At 35.2% G+C, this 22,518-nt stretch overlaps 1 protein-coding gene across 8 annotated transcripts in view; it reads left to right on the forward strand.

Moving 5' to 3' along the window:
* The window catches only part of PTBP3 (polypyrimidine tract binding protein 3), an 89,558-nt gene that overhangs the window by 61,935 nt on the left and 5,105 nt on the right, over positions 1–22,518 (forward strand). For 5 of the 8 annotated variants that reach the window (XM_023727384.1, XM_023727383.1, XM_023727380.1 and 2 more), the window contains 9 exons: positions 115–225; positions 1,632–1,806; positions 3,478–3,558; positions 11,735–11,812; positions 13,733–13,872; positions 14,132–14,165; positions 18,127–18,219; positions 18,906–19,122; positions 22,390–22,467. In XM_023727384.1, coding sequence (XP_023583152.1) covers positions 115–225; positions 1,632–1,806; positions 3,478–3,558; positions 11,735–11,812; positions 13,733–13,872; positions 14,132–14,165; positions 18,127–18,219; positions 18,906–19,122; positions 22,390–22,467 — 1,007 coding nt within the window. The remainder of the gene's footprint in view (positions 1–114; positions 226–1,631; positions 1,807–3,477; positions 3,559–11,734; positions 11,813–13,732; positions 13,873–14,131; positions 14,166–18,126; positions 18,220–18,905; positions 19,123–22,389; positions 22,468–22,518) is intronic. The other 3 variants (XM_004372161.2, XM_004372162.3, XM_004372160.2) reach the window with 1 other exon arrangement.

Here is a 22,518-nt window from a genome sequence, read left to right on the forward strand (position 1 = left end):
CAATAAAAAAAAAATTTATAAAAATAAAAATGGATCCATAAATCAAATTGTGTTTATAAAGGTATTTTGTTTAATGTTTTCCTCAGATTTAACCTAGTCTGAACTTTTTTTCAGATATTTTCTAAATTTGGCACGGTCTTGAAGATTATCACCTTTACAAAGAATAATCAGTTTCAAGCTTTGCTTCAGTATGCTGACCCAGTGAATGCACATTATGCCAGAATGGTAATTATGATCATATTCATTTTTCATTTTTCAATTGTTAATTATTTACCTCAGTGATATCTGAAGGAACCTATCATGTCTTCTTTCTTACCTCAGGTTACTAGATTTTCTTTTTTAAACATTACTTCTTCTTTCTTCATATGACATGGTTTTCCTTCCCATCATCTCTCATGTCTCTGGAACCCATTCCTATTTGTCATATTTAAAGGCTAGAGTTGAGCACAGTACTCCTTATGTAATCTAATAAAGTAGAACTATCTTTGCCGTTGTGCCTTCATTTACTTCTGTTAAATCAGCCAGAGGCTGATTGATTTCACTTTTTGCAACCATGTTCACTGTTGATTCCTGTTGAATTCTAAATTGGTAAAGACTTTAAGTCTTAGAAAATACGCTGCTGTCAGTTCATGTTGTCCTTATTTTTAGTACATGAACACTTGACTTTTTTGACAAAATACAAAACTACATTCTGTTTGGTTATATTTGACCCGTTGTTCCAGCCTATTGAGATCTATCTCTACCTTAGTACTTTATTTAGTCTTGTATTGGTATCTGAATTATTTCTAATTTCTTCTCAAAGATAGGGACTAAGGTTTATAGTACATTTGTGACTGTACACTCCCTAGCCCTTGATTAGGAATATTACCTTTGCTTTTGCAGTACCCTCTGCCTGGATTCATTATTTTGTACCTTTATGGTAGCATACTTGCCAGTGACTATTAAGAAAAGCCAGAGTTTTTTGTATATTTGTTGTATTTTATTTTATTTGTATGTGCTTTGGTTTCTAGTATCTATTTTTATAAATTTTATCATCTGTGAAAGTCACAGTGGCTACAAATATTTCTTTGTTGAATTTTTATAATTGCAGAGGGGAAGGATTTCTGATCTTTGGTCTTGTGTCAGAACTGACTCCAAATTTCCCTCAGCTTATGTATTATTCAAGGACAAAATTTAAAGGCAAAAGAAAATAAGTGATAGATAAGATTTTGTGTCTCTGATGAGTACCATTTACAAAGGCTTTGTTTTTTTCAAACCCATGTAAACATACCAAAAAGAATCAAGATGAAATGTAAAATTAAACTATCTTTAAACATTTGCTACAGGTAAAATAATAACAATGGTTGGTATTTATATGATGCCCAGTGGTTTTCCAGACTTTTCCATTTCTCCTCTCTCATTTGATTTTACCACAGGCATGTATAGGAAAGATTGGTGGTATTCTTATTTTACAGGTGAAAAAGCTGAAACTTAGAAATTTTTTTTTATTTGTCCTCAGCCCAGGTCTTTAGCTTTTAGTCCATTGCTGTCTGCTTTACACCTGATTGTCACTCTGTGCCAAAGTAGAGGCCACTTGATTTATCAGTGTTCTTGTCTTGTGAAAACATCAGTCCCTTTCTTACATGCTTTAGGCTCTGGATGGCCAGAATATCTATAATGCATGCTGCACTCTGCGTATTGACTTCTCCAAGCTCACCAGCCTTAATGTGAAATACAATAATGACAAAAGCAGAGACTTCACTCGCTTAGACCTTCCTACTGGCGATGGCCAGCCATCTCTTGAACCCCCTATGGCTGCTGCTTTTGGTGAGTAGTTTCTTTTTGTGTCACCAAGCAAATTTTATGAAGATACGTGTTTCATTTATTAATCCATGTATGTCAGTTAGTCCTTTTCTTCTTGGCTTCTCTTGGGATTTCTAAAGGAAAGCAAGAATCCTGGAATAAAATGTGTCCATCAGTTAAATCTTAATATCAGGAGGTTTTATTAGTTGGCATAATAAGTGGATTCTGAAATTGAGTTACAAATTTGTTTTCTAACATTAATATTACTCATTTTTTATAAACTACACAACCATTTGCTTCAAATTAAGTCTTATATATTAAAGTATTGACTTAAATATGTTGGTTTATAGCCAAGAGAGTTTTGTCCTAAGTGATCTTGAAAAAAATATTTTCCCCATTTAAAGTAGTGATATTTTTAAAATGGTGCCTAAATTAAGTCCTTTATTCAAAAAAGAGGTTATTTTAATTTTGTTTTTTAAATTTTAGAGATGGAAATCTTTAAGTTTGTATGAAGTTGCGTTTTTGCATTAATGAAAATATAGGCTTCTAAATTGTCTCTTTAAATGTAGATTTGAGGAACTTTCCTCCTCTTTTATTTATGATTAGTTCTCAGTATGTTTATATACTTTAAGAAGAAACTTTATATAAAGGAAAAAGCACAGTGATGGTTACATCTTTAGGTTAATTAATATATGCTTCTTTTTAGTTTTGTAGCTCTCAAAAGTGTGGTTTATTATTTAGATAAGGTATTAAATTGTATTACCCTTTATGATTGATTTTTCTTTCTCAAATTATACCACAAAATATTATCATTAAATGAGACCATAGTGTTGAGTTCATCTTCGTTTCTCAGGTGAGAAAATTAAAGACTCCCAATAGCCACGTGGTTGTCCAAAATTTTCTAGAAAATACTTTGCAACTTTATTTTAAAGTAAAAGCCTTTTGTTTTTAAATTTATAACTAAAACGGTCAAGTAAATTGTTTAGTACATTTCTAAAATTGTTAAAATTTGTTTTGGCCTGTTTGACCAAATGTGTGTGTTTTATATTTGTTACTAGCACCTAACTTATGTGGCCAACAGTCTTTGTCATTGCTATTTCAATAACAAATAATAAAAATTGGGGCTATCACTCAAGTTTGCCAGAACTTGACTATCAAATGCAGAGTTGCACTTATTACGATAATTGAATATATACTGTTGGTGTAATTAATGTTCTGCATTGCAGGAGGAGGATACTTTAAAAATGTGGTCAAAAATTTTGGTTTCTGAATATAAAATATCAGAATGTTCATTTCCTTTTTCACTGTTACACATATATCCTTAGTCATTGCAAAATAATGCCTACATCCTAAGCTAAGTGATTCATCAAACAAAGCAATACTTTTTGTGTTGTGTGAAAGTTTATCTACTCTGCCTCTCCCTAGTATCTGACACAGTTCACTATTCTCTCTTGTTTCTCTTCTGTGGCTGCTGAAACACCACACCCCTGACTTTCTTTCTACCTTACTGGTTGCTCTTTCTCTCTCTTTAAAATTGCTTTAAAGGTCTGTTTAAAGGTTGTTCTGTAGAGTTCTCAGGACTGAGTCATAAGCAGTTTGTCCCTGTGTTTAGTAATATATATTATACCTATAGAAAAGCTTATAAAACCTGTAACTGTATTTTGAATCACTCATGTCATTACCACCTGGATTAAGAAATAGAGTATTTACACATAATGAAGAAGCACCCTCTGTGGCCCTCCTCATCAGTTGCCTTCCTGTTCTCCCTGGCCCAAGGTAACCACAGTCCCAAATTTGATGATAATCATTCTCTGTTTTTTCCCTTTGTTTTCTTTTTTTTTGTTAACCATGTATTATGCCGCCCTAAATGCTACTTTTTAACCCTTTCAAAACCCAGTTATTTTCTGCTTTGAATGTTTTGTCGATACCATGTATTTTAATTAATGGAAGCATACCGAATCATTGAGTGTGTCTGAATTTTTGAGATTGTGTGGATTTTTTTCTCACCTACTCCCACAGTCCTTCTCTCAGAGTACAGTGGTACATATGTGTACCCCTAATTCTATCCCCAGTGTTCAGAGGCCCATATGTGTACCTCTTAAAAAATTTTCAAAACCCATATTTTACCCTAAAAAAAATATTGATTCAGCATCACCTCATACCAAACCCATTGCTGTCGAGTTGATTCCGACTCACACCAACCCTGTAGGACAGAGTACACTGCCCCGTAGGGTTTCCAAGACTAAATCTTTATGGAAACAGACTGCCACATCTTTCTCCTGTGGAGTGGCTGGTGAGTTCCTTTCAGTTAGCAGTTAGTGAGTGACCTTTCAGTTAGCAGCTAAACACTTTAACTACTGCACCACCAGGGCTCCTCTCACCTCATACAGTACCCTGTAAAAACAGTAATTTGCAGCACATGCCTGTTTCTTCAGTTTCAAACAGTGGTGAAGGCCCCCACCTTGGGGCAGCACACACTGTCAGTGGGAAAACAGCTTCCCAGTAAACCCCGGAGGCTGAAAAAGTCAGTGGTCACCGTGTGTACCATGGGTAATGGAAGGGTAAAATTTTTCACATCTCTTCAGGATTTTATCTGAACAGAATCATGCTGTTTGTTTTCTTTTGCACATTTTTTCTTTAACTCAGCATTATTTTTTTGATTCATCCATACTCATACATATGGCTATGGTTCTTATTACGTTTTTCTGATTACTGATGAGGTTGTACATACTTTTGTTTGTTTATTGGCCATCCTAAAGAATTTTCTGTTCAGATCTTTTGCCTATTTTTGTGTTTGGATTCTTGTTTTTTCTTGTTGATTTGTAGGAATTCTTTATGTATTCCATATACTAGTCCTTTTTTGTTGTGTGTGTTGCAAATAGTTTTTCCCAATTTGTGACTTAATGCTTTATTTCCTTCATGGTATTTTTATGTAGACAGATTTGTTTGTCATTTCCTTTATGTTTATGCTTTTTTGGTATCTTATTTAAAAAATCCTCCGCTATCCTGAGATCATAAAAATGTCTACTTGTATTCTAAAGTTCTATAGTATTTTAGTAACTTTATTTTGAAATAATTTAAGTTGTAATGATAGTACAAAGAACTCCCTTATGCCCTTCATTCAAATTTTGCAGTTGTTAACATGACACATTTGCTTTATCATCTCTTTGATTATATGTTTGTGTATGTATATACGTATAATATGTACAAATATATACATGTACATTTTCCTGAACCATTTGAGAGTAAGTTGCAGGCATGACACACCTTTACTTCTAAATAGTGTGTATTTTCTAAGGACAAAGACATTCTTATCTCAATGCCTTTCATTTTATTAAAATCAGGAAGTTATCATTCATACAGTTCTACTGTCTAATCCATAAACCTTTTTAAACCTTTGCCAATTGTGAAAATAATGTCGTTTATGACAGAATTTTTTTCTAGTAAGAATACAAACTAACATCAGACTAATTCATTTGTTATGTCCCGTTAGAGTCCTTTAATATGGAACATTTCCTCATTCTTTGTCTTTTATGGCCTTTGCATTTTTGAAGAGCATGTTTAATCGTTTTATAGAATATCTCTTAAATAGGGATGTCTGATTTTCCCTCGTTGGTGTTAATGCATTTTTTGTCAGAAATACCACAGAAGTGATACCTCTTTTTCAGTTCATCACATCTGGAGGCATCACATCATGTCAGTTTATCCTATTCCTTATGGTGTTAACTTCGATCACTTGGTTAAGGTAGTGTTTGCTAGATTTCTTCCCTTAAAGTAACTGTTTTTTCCCTTTGTAATTAATTTGTAGGGAGATACTTAAAGACTACGAATGTAGAAATCCTGTTTCTCGTCACTTTTCACCCATTTGTTTAGCGTCAACTGCCAGAATCAGTTGTCAATGTGATGGTTGCTATATGGTGATTTATTAATCCCATCATTCTTTCTACATTTATTAGCTGGCCTTCTATTATAAAGAACTTTTTTCTCGTCTTTCCCTCCCATTTATTTATTTATTCATGTCAGTATGGAATCGTAGACTCTTATTTTATCCTAGGGTTGTAATTTCTTGTTACCAGTATTCATTTTATGTTCAAATTGTCAAAGATTTGGCCAGTTGGGAGCCCTTTCACAGTGGCCTATGTGTCCTTTTGACATGCCCCCATTGTTGAGCGCTAACTTACTTTTGGCACAGGATATTCCAGATCTTCTTTACCTTCCTTGCCCCAGGCCTGAAATCAGCCATTACTCCAAGGAGCCCAGCCTGGTTCTTTTCAGTGGAAAATGGTATTTAGAAATTAGTATCTAGGCATTAGGTGTGCTCAGTGCTAATGGAGCATCATTCCTTCTGGGTACTCTAACTGAACGTGGCTAGGATATGTGTGTATGTTTCATACATTTCTCTCTGTATATGTGTTTAAAAAAAACCACATATTTAAACTGATACCTCCAATACCAGTCTAGTACCCCTTCACATTAGTAACTCCCTTCTGTAAGATTTATAAATCTGGTTCCCATTACCCTCAACATATTTAGAATTGCTAACTCATACCACTGACTTGGGCTTATTATTTGTTTGTAGCTTTGTTTTTCATTAGTCTGGGGGATTATATTTATATATAAATATCATTTTTAGTTAAAAATAGTTTACAATTTAAAGTTACTTGTTGTTTATATTCTAATTTAGATACATAGTCCACCAGGAATTTGTGTATGGTGTGAGGTGGGGATCTGGTTTTATTTTTTCCACACGGTAGTCAGTTGTTCTAGCATTATTTATTGAAAAGTCATTCCTTTCTTTACTGATCATCACTGCCACTTCTCTCATATACTGAATTTACATAAATGTATGGTGATTTTTCTGGGCATTCTTCCATTAATCTAGGTATCTTTCCCTTTGTCATTACCACAAGTCTTGATATCTGATAGAGTAAATCCTTTTATCTTATTCTTTAAGAGTATCTTGGCAGTTCTTGATCATTTGCAATTTGTATGAATTTTAATATTAACTTATCAAGTTCCTCAAATAAAAAACTTACTGAGATTTTTATTGAGATTATGTTGAATTTATAAATCAGTTAGAAGATAATTGAAATCTTTATAATAGGGTCTTTACGTCTTTAAACAGTGTACACCTGTACATTCCTGTGAGTGTTCTTTAATGTCTTTCCGTAAAGTTTGGTGACTTTTCTCCCATAAAGAGTTGCATACTTTTTGTTAGATTTATTTCTAAAAACTTCATACTTTTTTTTTTTTTTTGGTATAGCATAGTGTAGTAGTTATGGACTGTACTTTTTGTATTGTAACTCTGGATCTATTACTTATGAGTTGTGTTACCCCAGGCAAATTGCTTAACTTCTCTGCACTTCTGTGCACATCTGTTACAAAAGGATAATAATTGGACCTGATAGAGTTGTGATGAAGATTAAATGTGTCTAATATACAGAAAGAGTTTAGAGTGGTGCTAAGTGCTATATGAATTTGAACTATCAGTGTTGCTTTGTTTTCTGTCGTTAATACATAGAAGTACAGTGTTGTCTCTTGTTTTCATATCCAAGAATCTTCATAGACTCTTAATAATTCTAATAATTTGCCTGTGGATTCTTTTGAAATTTCTGTGTACATGATCATGTCATCTACGAATAATGAAAGTTTGCATCATCTAATTTAATTTCAAAATTTAACATAAAGCCGGAATAATCAAGAAAGTTTAGTAGTGGCAAAAGGATAGATATATAGATTAATGGAGCAGAATAGATAATCTAGAAATAGACCCACACAAATTGCCAGTGTATTTCACTGGGGAAGGAAAATCTTTTCAACAAATGGTTCTAGTACAAATGGATATCTGTATTTGGGGGTGGGAGGGGAAACATTGATTATTATCTCACATCATACTGACAAATAAACTGGAAATGGATCTTAGACTTAAATGTAAAACTTAAACCTTCAGAATTTTTTTAGATAGAACACGAAAAGCACAAACCATACAAAGAAATAATTTATACATTGTACATCAAAATTTTAAAGTTTCACTGCTTTAAAAAACACCATCAGGAAAACCAAAAGGTAAGCCACAGACTTGGAGGAAAATATTTATAACACATATATCAGACAAATGATTTATATAAAAAAAAGAACTTTTACAGTTCAATAAAAAAGGAGCTCTGGTGGTGCAGTGGTTAAGTGCTTGGCTGCTAACTGAAAGGTCGACAGTGCAAACCCACCAGCTGCTCTGCAGGAGAAAGATGTGGCATTCTGCTTCTGTAAGGATTACAGCCTTGGAAACCCTGTTGGGACAATTCTGCTGTGTCCTGTAGGGTTGCTATGAGTCGGAATCAACTCAGTGGCAACGAGTTTTTGACAGTTCAGTAATAAGAAAACTAAGCTACCAGTTTGAAAAATAGGCCAAACATCTGAAGAGATGTTTTACCAGAGGTGATGTAGAAATGGCAGTAAGCACATGAAAAGATGCTTAGCCTCACTAGTCATCAGGAAATGCAAATTATAATCATAATATGATATTACTACATGCCTGTTAGAATGGCTAAAATTAAAAACACTGACCCTTCCAAGGATGTGGAGAATCTGTAATTTTCATATCCTGTTAGTGGCAGTGTAAAATGGTATAACCACTTTGGAAAAGAGTTTGGCAGTTTCTTAAAAAATTAAATGTTTATCCACAGTATGACCTAGCAGTTCTACTCATGGGTATTAACAGGTGGATGGCTAAATAAAGTGTGGCATATCCATGCAACAAAATCCTATTGAGCAATGAAAAGGAATAAACTACTGATAAGTGCAAGAACATTATGCCAAATGAAAGAAGTCAGAGAAAACATGTTGAATGAAAGTAACCAGACAGAAAAAGTACACCTACTGATTCTTTTTATACATAATTCTACAAAGTGTAAACTAATTTATAGTGACAAAAGTAGATCAGTGGTCGCCTGGGGACAAAATTCAGAGGGTGAAATGGATTGCAAAGGGACATGAAATTTTTGAGAGTGATGGCAGTGTTTGTATCTTGGTTGTGGTTTCACATGTGTAAACATACATCAAAACTCATATTGTACCCTTTATGAATGTACAGCTTATTGTATCTAAATTAGAAAAGAAAAATAAGTCACATCATTTCACTGTAATGCCGACAACCCCCTAAAGACTCCCCATTTCTTTTAGCGTAAACCTACATGTCCTTACATTGGATTGCAAGACCCTATACCATTCACCTCGCTTTTTCCTCTTTAACGTCATTTTCTTCAACTCTCTCCCCTAACTCCTTCTGTTCACTGTACTGATACGCTTAATGTTTCTCAAACGTGCCAGGTATGTTCCCACCTTCAATCATTCCACTGGTTATTCCTTCTGCCTGGGGTCTTTTCCCCTAGATATCTTCAGAGAGGTTTTGCTCATGCTGCCTTCTTTGACCTATCCTGACCATTTCTATAAAACCTGCTGCTACTCTTCTGCCTCACCCCCATTCATAACCTCCTATATTATTGTCTTCGCAGGTTTTAAAAACTACTCCCTTCCCCACCAATCTTAGTGGTTTACAGTGATTAACATTTATTTCTCTCACATGACTTGTTGGCAGTGCTGAGTCAGCTATTGCAGTTCTCCACATGTCTTTTTCATCTAGGGCCCAGGCTGAAGGTATCACCCCTATTTGAGACATGGCATTCTTACGGCAGAGAGAAAATAAGAGAGCTGATGTAAACTCAGAATGCCTCTTGAAGCTTCTCTGTAGAGTTGACATATGTCATGTCTGCTTATATTCCTTAGCTAAAACATGTCACATGATCCAGCCCAGTATGAATTGCAGGAGGCAGCGCAAGTCATTGACTGGCCAGGGTTATATGGAAGGGGGTGAGGGAGCAAGTGAATACCTGGCAACAGTAATACAATCTACCATACCTCCCTTCATGTTTAACTAATTAGACTTCTTAGCATAAATTTCCTTAGTTGCTCATAACTATTTTGAAGCTTCTTGCTAAGCTCTTTTTCTTTAAAACATTTTTTTATCTTTTCCATTAACTTCCTCGTTTTTGCCTTAAATATAGTTCTGTCCGGTGTAAAAATGAATCCTTTTATCTGTGATCTTGAGCCTACTTGAATGTAAGTTTAGCAAGGACAAAGATTCTTACGTTCTTTGTTTAGTGCTTCCTCAGCACTAGAGGAAAGTTTTGCTCTGTCTTAGTTATCGGGTGCTGCTATAATAGAAATACCATAAGTGATGGATGGCTTTAACAAAGAGAAATTTATTCTCTCACAGTCTAGGAGGGTAGAAGTCTGAATTCAGGGTGCCAGCTCTAGGGGAAGGATTTCTCTCTGTGTCAGCTCTGGGGGAAAGGTCCTTGTCATCAGTCTTCCCCGGGATTAGGAGATTCTCAGTGCAGGGACCTGGGGTCCAAAGGACGCGCTCCCCTCTTGGTTCTTCCTTCTTGGTGGTAGGAGGTCCCACTCCTCTCTGCTCAATTCTGTCTTTTATATCTCAAGAGAGATTGACTCAGGATACAACCCCATCCCGTAGATTGAGTCCTGCCTCATTAACGTAACTGCCTCTAATCCTGCCTCAATAACATCATAGAGGTTAGGATTTACAGCACATTGGATAATCACATCAGATCACAAAATGGTGGACAACTACACAATACTGGGAATCATGGCCTAGCCAAGTTGACACACATTTTTGGGGGACACAGTTCAATCCATAACAGGCTCATAATATGTTTTCAGTAAATGTTTGTTGAATGTATTCCATTGTCCCTTCTTATTTTGTCAATTATGCCCGGTTCGTGTATCTTCACTGGCTATCAGTTCTGTCTGCTAGCTCTGTCCCCGAATCTCTTACGGCTGTATTTTCTTGAACTATTATAAGTCAGAGCTCTGGTGGTGCAGTGGTTAAGAGCTTGGTGGCTAACCAAAAGGTTGGCAGTTCTAATCCACCAGCTGCTCCTTGGAAACCCTATGATGCAGTTCTACTCTGTCTTACAGGGTTGCTATGAGTCGGAATCAACTCAGTGGCAATGGTTTTTTGTTTGTTTATTATAATAAGTCAGTTACATATTTAGTAAATTACATTAAATAATTCTCTTTAGTGAAGAGTATAAAATTATATGAGCTTTTAACTCCTCTGGAAAATATATCGTATATACTTCTGCCTGTGAATACATATCTCCCTAATATTTAAAAACAAACAAACAAAAAACCTCCCGTTCACTTTTGCAATCTTACTTCTCACCATTGGTCTAAAACTATTCCCTTTACCTTTTTCATTTCTCATTCTCTTTGACTTCTATTGAGACTTCCCCCTCCCTCCTTTGAAACTCTCTTCTTCTAGATTCTGAGGGACTGTAATTCACTGATATTTCTATTTTTAAGTTTGTTTTCTTTTCCTTAGGATGTTGCTCTTCCTTCTACTAGCTGGTAATCCCAGGCTCAATCTTGTTGCTCCCTTCATCTTGTCTTGTGCCTTTTTAGTGGCAGTCTCATTCACAGGACTTTCGTTAGACCATTTGGAGCACATTTGTGTTTATACTACTAGACCCTCAGCATATTTACATCCTGCTATTCATCATTTTAGTTTGTAAACTTCTCAAAGGCTAGGATTTTACCTCGTATTTCTTTTATCAGCCCAGTACCCCATAGATAAAGTAAGATTTAATAAGTATTTGATAATTTTCATATCGAAACAAGGCTTTAAATAAGGGCAAGAAGCTCAGCCTAATCCAGAACTTTAAAAACCCACGGTGTAGATAAGCTGTACCCTTAAACCTTAAACCCAGTTGAGAGGAGTTAGTCTCTGAAGTGACAGAGGGAGTTTACTTACACGTTAGGGATCACCTATTGAACAGATCTTCACCTTAGAACAGAATGTCTTTTTCAGTGATATACTTTAATAACTACATTTATAGAAGGTAGTATATTAATTTTAGCTTCTCTTCCTCTTCAGGTGCACCAGGTATAATCTCCTCACCATATGCAGGAGCTGCTGGATTTGGCCCAGCCATTGGATTTCCTCAAGCTACAGGTGACTATTTTAAAATTGAATTTAAAACTATTTTTTAATAAAGTTCTACATTTTGAACTTACACGGTGAAAAAATGTATTTGAAGGATGCACAATAAGAGCATTATGTGCATCAACCATACATTTTACAAGGAATTCTCTCTGGTTCCAGTCTCAGCTCCATTAATATCATTGTATGGTCAGCATCATCTGTACTTGCCATTGGTAACTATAGGTTCACTACATTAAATAACCTTAGATTTGCCTTTGAGTTATGGTATAAAATGTATAAGCTGCTTCTGTCTTGCTGATAAGCTTTTCAATTGTGCATTGAACAGACTTATGTCTTATTTATTTTTGTGTCCTCATTGCCAATGATTAGCACTCAGTACATAGTATGCAGTCAATATATATTTGAATTAATAAATATTTACTATTCAACTTCTTTAGAAAGCCTCTTTGTCATTATTGAGTTCAGATTACACCATAAAAGGGTGTGCATGCTGTTTATTTCGGGGGATATATTTTTTTTTTTTCCTCTTTAAGTAATGGAGATAATTAAGAGATAGTAGTTGGTTAATACTTTCATAATGACTTCTCTTTTCCAAATATAAAAACTAATTTGATCATAACGAGAAAAAAAAATTACTTTGTAGTTTTGTCTCTGGTGCTGAAGGATAGCACTCTGAGGTTGGTGATTATGGGGCGTGGCATAGTGTTAAGCCCATTGTATATGTTGTATTTCTAGCTTCCAGCTAATTGGCGAATACAACTCTAATCTTAAATTGCAACATAGCTGCTTTCTGACAATAATCTTTATATCCTACCCCTCTAATTCTGAGAATTTGAACTATTTCTTTGAGAAAGAAGATGGTATTAAATAGAAAGGAAAGTGTGATATGAAGGTTGAGGTTTAAATTTTAGTTTTTTGGCAGCTTTAAGACATCTTAATATATGTTTAATTAAGGAAGTACTTCTATATATCCCATTAAAGTAGAGGCATTATACATAATTTTTATTTATTTGAAGCATATGAAAGTTTAATTGATAGGCATTTGGAAGTAGTGATGGTTTTCCTCATTTTAGATATTTTGGTTAATTTCTTAATGTATCTGATTTTATGGTGGAAGTCAATATGAAAATTACATCCACTTTATAAAAATGTACTAGAATACATCTATTACAAGAAACAAAGGGAGTACAGGCAGTTCATCGGTTACAGTTGAGATCTGTTCCTAACTATGTCTTTAAGTCGAATTTGTAGGTAAGTCGGAACAGGTGCATACTGTTCTTATTTAGCCTTACTTTAGTGCAGTGATTAAGAGCTTGGCTGCTAACCAAAAAAGGTCAGCAGTTCGAATCCACCAGCTGCTCCTTGGAAACCCCATGGGGCAGTTCTACTCTATCTTGTAAGGTTGCTATAAGTTGGAATTGGCTTGATGGCAGTGGTTTGGGTTTAGGTTAGTGTAAGAAAAAGCTTGAAGCCTTTTCAGTGAATTAAAAGCTACACGTGCGTCAAGTGAAAAGTGATTGTGATGAAGAATTTGTTGCGAGTAGCAGTTGGTTCACTCGTTTCAAAATGAGGGCGAATTTACATAACATAAAAGGGCAAGTTGTCCCTAAGTCACACATTCATAATCTGGGGACTGCCTGTACTTGTAGTTGATAGACCCTCAAAAAAAAGTCTAATGGCTTTTAACACCAGTGAGTTTACAGAGTACCCTGTGAATAATACAGTACTGCGTATGACGCCAACCAATAAGGAACTCAACTTCCAGATAGACTCTGTAGGACAGAAGACTGGCCATTGATAGCCTCATGGTAGCCGTTGTACATTTTCTTCTATATTTTTGCTTTTGTCTTCATTTATTTATTTAAGTTATATTAAGTGTTACAATTCTTTAGATAACTAGCATGTGAAATGCTTTTGATGTTTTAAAAGGTCTTTCAGTCTCTGCTGTTCCTGGAGCCCTTGGTCCTCTTGCAATCGCCTCTTCTGCTGTCACTGGAAGGATGACCATTCCTGGAGCTGGTGGCATACCAGGAAATTCTGTTCTACTTGTCACCAATCTCAATCCTGATGTGAGTTGAAAAGTATTATATGTAAATAGGCATTCAGGAGGAGGTATAGTAGCTTATGATGTAGGGTTGAAATCAAATTAAAATGTATATTTTAAGGATTTTATGAAAACTCATCACTAGTATATACAGAAGAAGCATATAAAATTAGTGGTTTAAACAAAATCGCCTGTTGTTATTACATTATAAGTAAACTTATTTTAAATTTTTACTTATAATATTTAGTCAGACACTTATGTTTTTTGTAATCCTTTCCAAACAGCTTATCACACCACATGGGCTTTTTATCCTATTTGGTAAGTTCATTTTTGCTATTTTTAATATTATCTTTAAATGTGAGTTTAGTATATTTGTTCATTCAGTGGTATTTACTGATTATCTGTATACCAAGCAGTGTGTTTGACATTGAGGATAGAGCAGTGACTAAGACTTAACAAATAATTACAGTAAGAAGTTTTATAATAGGGGAAATACAGGTTGTAATGGGAACATATAACAAGGGGACCTAACCTAGCAGAGGAATCAAGAAAGACCTACCTACTTGGGGAAAATGAGTAAGAGTTAGCCAGGCAGAAAGGGAGGGAAAATATATTTTTACACATAATAATGGTGAGAGAGAGATCCTGGTACATGAAAATGAAGGAAGTCCAGTGGAGAATGTAAAGGAGACATATGATGAAGCTGGACAGATGGATGGGGCAAGGTCATACAGGGCTTTGTAAGCTGTATTAGAGTTTGGTTTTTAACTTGAGAACAATGGAAAGCTGTTGAATAGTTTTAAGCACCAGCGTGCCATAATGAGATTTCTGTTTTCAAAATACACCCATTCCTCACTTATCAACACGGTTAGGTTCTAAAGAGCAGGTCATTATGTGAAAATCAGCGTTATGCAAAAATGGAGGATGACCACATCAGATCACAGAATGGAAGATGACTGCATCTTTACATAACTGCCAAATTATGTCATTACGTAACTGCCAAACCACTGAGAATCATGGCCCAGCCAAGATGACACATAACCTTAACCATCAAGCAAATGTTAACTCCTGCCTTGCACCTCGGCATTCATTACTGCCAGACATACATCATTAATACGCAAAATAATGAGATAGTAGATTTTTTACTATTGTTGTAAATTCAGAATGTTGGATGATGAGATAATCGATAAGTGAGGAGTAGGTGTAGTGTCCAAACTTTATAATGATATTCTCCTCTCAGTAAAAAAAAATAAAAATTTAGCATGTACTCCTAATCTATATATGGTTAATTAAGTAATTATATGGGTCAATATGGTGGCTACAACAATAGGCTCAAACATACGAACCATTGTGAGGATGGCCTAGGCCCTAGTGTGTTTCATTCTGTTATACATAGGATCTCCATGAATTGGAACAGACATGGTGGCAACTAATAACAATTAATTATTAATTGTATCCATCTTTTACTATGCTCGTTATGCATAGCCGTAATGTGCCCACAAGCAGAAGTACAATAAATGAGAAAGCAATGAAACAAGCAATATTTAACATTTAAAAGATTTTTATTAATAGAAAACCTTTTTCTCATAAAAAACAGCGTTCAGTAAGAAATAGTATTTAATGTGCTTCATTATTATTTGAAATCTTCATTTTTGATTTTGTTTTAGTATTCAGAGTCTTTATTCTAAATTCACTTTATTTAAATACTTGATTTTAATGGTTGTCATGAATGAAAAAGATACCAATCTAAGTGGAAGTATTTCATTGTTCGGTACTAATTATACTTTTTTCTGTGTAATGTACTAATTTTTTGTTATGCTTTGTCTCATTTTACCTGTTGTTAAATCAGTTGATCTTATAAACTGTTGCATTTGAATATTTTTAACAAATGGGTTAAAACTCACTGGTACTCTTCATCTGGAGGATTTTTAAATAGGATAGAAAATTGTTTCTAAGTTTTTTGAATGGGTAAAACTTTCTTTTAAAAAAACAGCTTTTTTGAGGTATAGCTTACAACCATACAATTCATCTGCTTTGGGTATAAAACGCAATGGTTTTTAGTAAATTTACAGAATTTTGCAACCATTGCTACTGTCCAATTTTAGAACATTTCCAGCACTCCAAAAAGATCCTTCATGCTCATTTGCAGTCAATGTAAAAGTTTTTATTCATGACACATTTTATGTAATTTTTAGTAACAAAATCATGAATTAATGGAAACATTTTCATATGCCTGTTTTCTAGCCCTGTAAAGCATGTTTCTTTCTAAAAGTAATAGATTTTTCACTCATTTAAAAATATCACCCTCACCTCGAAAACAAATTGTGTTTAGTTTTTTAAAAAGTATCTACTTCAGCTACTTGTCATTTCCGAGAAGGGCAGCAAATTTGGAACAATTGTCTTTTTGTTTTAAAAAATATATATATATGGACCTCTCATCTCTAATTCAGTTGCTCTTAGGTGTTTGTCTATGAGATAACCACCACTCCTGTGTATCTTAAAATTTTTCGTAGTCATTCTCCCATTGCATTACAGAGTATGGTAATGATTCTACTATTTAAAGGTCTTATTTTTATAATATTGATCATATTCTGGCACATAAACTACAATTTATTGCATTACACTAAATGCAAAAAAATGAGCGTGCATGCCCTTCACATTGTAGAACTTCCTGCCTATAATTTCATCAATATAATAAAAATTATTTTTAAAAATGAATTTTTTCCATATTGTTTTATATACCATATACATTTTTATTTTATTGTGTTTTAGGTGAAAGTTTACAGTGCAAGTTAGTTTTTTCATTCACAGATTTATACACAACTTGTTTTGTGACATTGGTTCCAATCCCCACAGTGCATCATCACTCTTCCCCTTTCGCTTTCCACCGTGGATTTGCCGTGTCCATTCATCCAGTTTTCCTGTCCCTTCCTGACTTCTCGTCTTTGCTTTTGGGCAGGTGTTGCCCATTTGGTCTCCTATACTTCATTGAACTAAAAAGCACGTTCCTCACGTGTGTTATTGTTTCTTTTATAAACCTGTCTAATCTTTGGCTAAAAGGTGGACTTCGGGAGGGGCTTCAGTTCTGAGTTAGTAGGGTGTATATACTGTTTTTCTGTGAAAATAATGTGCATCTTCTATGCTTGTTTACCAACCTCTCCTTCCCCCTGTGAGGTATTTTCATAAACATACTATGCTAATTTTGACATAGTGGCCATCATGAAAATACCTCATGCACTTAATGAAAATACTTCACAGGGGGAGGGAACAGTTGGCAAACAAATGTAGAAGGTGCACATTATTTGCGTAAAAATACAGTAAACCGATCAGTACCAAGAAAAAATCCGTTGCTGTCGAGTCAGTTCTGACTCACTGTGAACCCTGTAGGACAGAATATAACTGCCCCTAAACTCTAATGGCATAGTGGTTAAGAGCTACGGCTGCTAACCAAAAGGTCGGCAGTTCAGATCCACCAGGCGCTCCTTGGAAACCGTGTGGGGCAGTTCTACTCTATCCTGTAGGGTTGCTATGAGTTGGAATTGGCTCAACGACAGCGGATTTGGTTTTTGGTTTTTATAGAGTTTCGAAGGAGTGGCTGGTGGATTTGAACTACTGACCTTTTGGTTAGCAGCTGAGCTCTTAACCACTTCGCCACCAGGGCTCCAAACAGATCAGTATAAGTAAGAATTTCATTATTTTATTCCCAATCACCAGTGAATCATTTTGCATGTCCTGTGGGATATGGAACTCACTTTGGGGAACACTAGAAAAATTAGATATAATGAGATCAATTAGGAGGCTGTTGTGGTAGTGCAGATGTGAAACGGTGATGATAGCTTTGATGGTAGTGAGTATGGACACAAGTGGACAAATGTGAACGATATTTAGGTCATAGAATCAATGGATGTTTGTGATTGATTGGATGTAAAGGTTTAGGTAAAGGTAGAAGTTAAAAGATGGCTTCTAGGTGTCTGACTTGCACAACTGTGTAGATGGTGGTACCGTTCGCCCACAGAGTTAGTCAACACTGGAAGTGAGGAGATGAATCTGTTTGGAACATGTTAAGTTTGAAGTGCTTATGGGACGTCCAAGTGAAAAAGGATCAATTAGATTAATTGATCTGGAACTTGGGAGAGATAACAAAAATGGGAGCATACATATGAAACTGCTCAAGGAGAGTATGTAGTATAAGAAAAAATGCCTTCTTTAAATGTATTTAATAAAATCAATTAAACATTCTATAATCAGGCACTAAAAACTTGTTTTTTTATTTAATTAGGAGTGTATGGTGATGTACATCGAGTGAAGATTATGTTTAATAAGAAAGAAAATGCCTTGGTTCAAATGGCAGATGCAAACCAAGCTCAACTAGGTACTCATGATGAATGATGATAATGATAATCGGCTCTTAGTATGTGTGAATTTTCCTTCAAAATAAGCAAATGAATAGCTAGTAGGGATATAATTTTACAGAATAGTACTTTTTTTATGCTCATGTCTCCATTATTATTTTGACTTGGCTTATATAGTTTAAGATTAAAAAATATTTTTGACTCTTTGGAGCTTATTTATCTACTTGAACATATTGTTGATGTTTAGAGTTTTGACTGTAGGATTTTTCCATTAGACTAGTAAATGTAACTTGTTTTGTTTTATTTGTTTGTTTTCCTTCCAAATTAAGTTTTCTAGAACTGTTGAATGGCTATTATAAGGACTACTAAAATATTACTACTGCTGTTTTTTTAAAATGCTTTGCTTGAGATGAAACTAATAGATTCCATAAGCGTTTACTGAGCACTTACGATCTTCTAGCACTCTGCTCGGATGGTAGTTATTTCTTGTTCTGTTTGGTTGTTTTTTTTTTTAAATGCTGTTAGTATAGTAAAATCAAGTCATTTAATACATTTCCTAGTGTAATAGCTTTTTGGATGTTCAGACCATTTTAATCTTCGAATGGACAATATAATTTTAAATGACTAAATAAAAAGAATTTTTGATAACTTAGATATAACAGGATCTGTCTTAATACCCAAACTTTGTTTTTTTCCTGTATACTAGCAATGAATCATCTGAGTGGTCAGAGACTTTATGGAAAAGTGCTTCGTGCCACACTGTCCAAACATCAAGCAGTTCAGCTTCCTCGAGAGGGACAGGAAGACCAAGGTCTGACTAAGGATTTCAGCAATAGTCCTTTGCATCGCTTTAAAAAGCCTGGCTCTAAAAACTTCCAGAATATCTTTCCACCATCAGCCACTCTGCATCTTTCCAACATCCCGTATGTATTTACTTAGTTGTTGTTCATTTAGATAATTAATATTATAAAATATATGGCTTGGGAGAGATAATAAACTCTGAAATTATTCTGACTTAGGAGTTGTTCTGGTCACCAGTTTCTGTGAAATAATAGCTTATATGGCATAATGCATTTAAGAAGATTATCTCTTCAGACATATACTCCAAAAGTGAAAGATATCAGTATTTTAAGTTTCTTTCCAAATAGAGAATTAGCAACTACAGGTAGTCCCTGACTTAGGATGGAGTTCTGTTCCTACGACTCTCATAAATTGGTTCTGATGTGAGTTGAATACCTTTTTTGTTTTTAGTTTTCACTTTTGTTGCCTTTTATTATCAGTATCTTTTTTATAAATCTGATCTTTGAACATCTGCAGTGAACATCCGAGAATGCGAACATCAGCAAATTATGCACTGCAACGTTGTATGTGGTACATGCTGCTAACCATAAGATGTACCAAGAAAAACCAGACCTAAGTGTGGTTCATCGTAACTTGAATATGTTGTAAGTTGGGGACTACCTGTAGTTATTTTTCAGTTATTAAAGGGTATAAAAGTAAGTTTCTGCAGAAATATTCCATTGGTACCTACTTGTCCATCCTTTTGTAGAAGACTCTTAAATAGCCAATATAACAAAATCAAATAATTGATGTATCCAAGAATGTGTTTAAAAATTCTTTACCTTTTTTATCTCCAAGCAATAATGCCATATACATAAACTACTGAAAAGCTAAAAATTATTTTCACATGGCCACTATATAGGTCTCTTTGTTGTTAGCTATTGTTGTAGTTGACTTGTTCTTTAGTTATCTTCTAACCCAGGAGTTGACAGACTACAGCCCATGGGACAGATCCATCTGTTTTTATTTGACCTGTGAGCCAAGAGTAATTTATACATTTTAAAATGGTTGAAAAAAATCAAAAGGAGAATATTTTGTGACATGAGAAAATTAAATGAAGTTCCTATTTCGGCGTCCATAAATAAAATTTCATGGAACACAGCCACACTCATTTATTTACATGTTATCTGTGGCTGCTTTTGTGCTACAACAGTAAAGTTAAACAGTTGCAGCAGAAACTGCGTGGCCCACAAAACCTAAGATATTTACTCTCTGGCTCTTTACTGAAAACATCTGCCAAACCCTGTTCTAATGCTTGAAATCTTTGACCTATGAAAAATGGCAGTTTTGTATAGCTTAAACTAATTCATGAAGTGCGGTAAGCTTTGGAAAGGAGGGGTAGATGTGTGTGTGTGTGTGTGTGTGTGTGTGTGTAAAAAGGCTGAGGGAAGGGAGAAGAGTAAAGTTCTGAAACGTTGAGAATCAGAATGGGAGCTGACTAGGAATAAAAATGATTGCTCAATTATCACACAAAAAAAAACTGTTCCATAAATAATAATAATTACTCAAAATAGTATTGAATGCTTAGCCTCCCATCTAGTCTCTAGTTAGTCTGCATGGACAAACCTTGAATCTGAGCTGGGCAATGAAGCAAACGTCTTGTCAGCTAGAAAACTTGGAGGAATCATTTAAGAAAAAAAATGTTAGATTACATGGATCTAGAAAATTAGCAGCTCATCAGTATGGAGGCAAGTATATGGACATAATATTTAGATATTGAGGCAATCTTTGTTACCTTCTTAAATATAATGTATTATGTAGGCTGGTCTCCAGTTGCAACCTGCATAGGACCTTAGGACCTTTAATTAGAAGAGGGAAAGAACATATTTTGAACCCTCTATCAAGTTCTGGGTACTTTGTTATTGCTTTACATATGTTACCTCATTTAATCCCCATAATAAAACCTTTTGAAGTATGATCATTAGTTTGATTTCATCAATGAAACTGAGAAACGACATACCCAGTGGGTGAGAAATAGAATGTGAACTCAGGTACGTCTCCCTGCAAAGCCAGTTACTGTTCTCCCACACCATCCTAGTGGCTGTCACAAGAAGATGAAGAAGAGTCTGCTTTTACTAAGTTGACTCCTGTGATAGACCACTGTATTAGTTATCTACTGTTGGATAATGGATCATCGCAAAACTTAGCATAACACAGTACTAAACATTCATCATCTTACACTGTTGCAGCGAGCCAGGAATCCAGAGAGTGGCTTAGTTGGATGATTTTGGCTGAGAGTCTCATAAGGTTGCATTTAAGGTGTCAGGCAGGGCTGCAGTCATCTGAAGGCTTGACTGGGGCTAGAGGATCTGCTTCCAAGGTGACAGAAACTCTTAGTTTCTTGCCACGAGGACCTCTTCATAGAGCTGCTTGAGTATCCTCGTGAAATGACAGCTGGCTTCGTCCAAGAAATAGGACAAGGCAGAAATTGCACTGTCTCTATGACCTAGCCTCAGAAGTCACACATTGTCAGTTTTGCAATATCCTAATGATGACAGCAGGTATCCCTATTCAGTATGAGAGGAAATGATCCAAGAACGTGAATATTAGGAGGCAAGAATAATTGGGTACCATCTTAGAGTCTGGCTACCACATCCATCTCTTCAGAATTACCCTGAAAGCAGTTGAAAGTGTAGAACTCTAGACCATAGCAGACAAGTCAGAGCTAGGGAAGTATTAGAGTTAATTGCTGAAGCCAGTGGCATGGATAATAATCACTTTGAAAGAATAAATAATAGAAAGAATTTCTTGCCCTTTATGTACCTGTCCATGTCTTCTGCAGAGATTTGAAACAAAAATTCCATTGTATGAGGACATGTGTGTGTCAACCTTGAACACCTTTTGGGGCACTTGCAAATGATGTTTTTTTTGGTTTAGGTGAAAGTTTACAGAGCAAATTAGTTTCCCATTCAACAGTTTATACACAACTCATTTCATCACATTGGTTGCAAACCCCTCAGTGTGCCAGCACTTTTCCCCTTTCTCCCGGGGTTCCCCGTGTCCATTCGTCCAACCTTCCTGCTCGTACCTTCCTTCTGAACTTTACTTTTGGGCAAATGCTGCTCTTTAGGTTTCGTACAGTTGATTGTTCTGAGGTGTACACTCCTCACTGGTGTTATTGTTAATTTTATAAGCCTGTCTGTCGTATGGCTATAATGTGATCTCTGGGAGTGATCTCTCTTCCAAGTTTGAAGGGTGTCTAAGGCGAATCATGTTGTCATTGCATGGCTTAATTAGTCTCTGTCTGAAATGTGAAATAACTCTAGAGATTTGATGATCACCTAATCTTTGCTTCATTTGAGATTTGGAACTGAGATAGTTGACTTTACCTCTCTGTGATGTTTTCACAGCCCTTCTGTTACAGTGGATGATCTGAAGAACCTTTTCACAGATGCTGGGTGTTCAGTGAAGGCCTTTAAATTCTTTCAGTAAGTCCTTTTCAAGAAAGACATTAATGTTATTTAATGGGATACAAAATT

This window comes from Trichechus manatus, unplaced genomic scaffold (assembly GCF_000243295.1).
Source record: "Trichechus manatus latirostris isolate Lorelei unplaced genomic scaffold, TriManLat1.0 scaffold00016, whole genome shotgun sequence".
NCBI classification, from domain to species: Eukaryota; Metazoa; Chordata; class Mammalia; order Sirenia; family Trichechidae; genus Trichechus; species Trichechus manatus.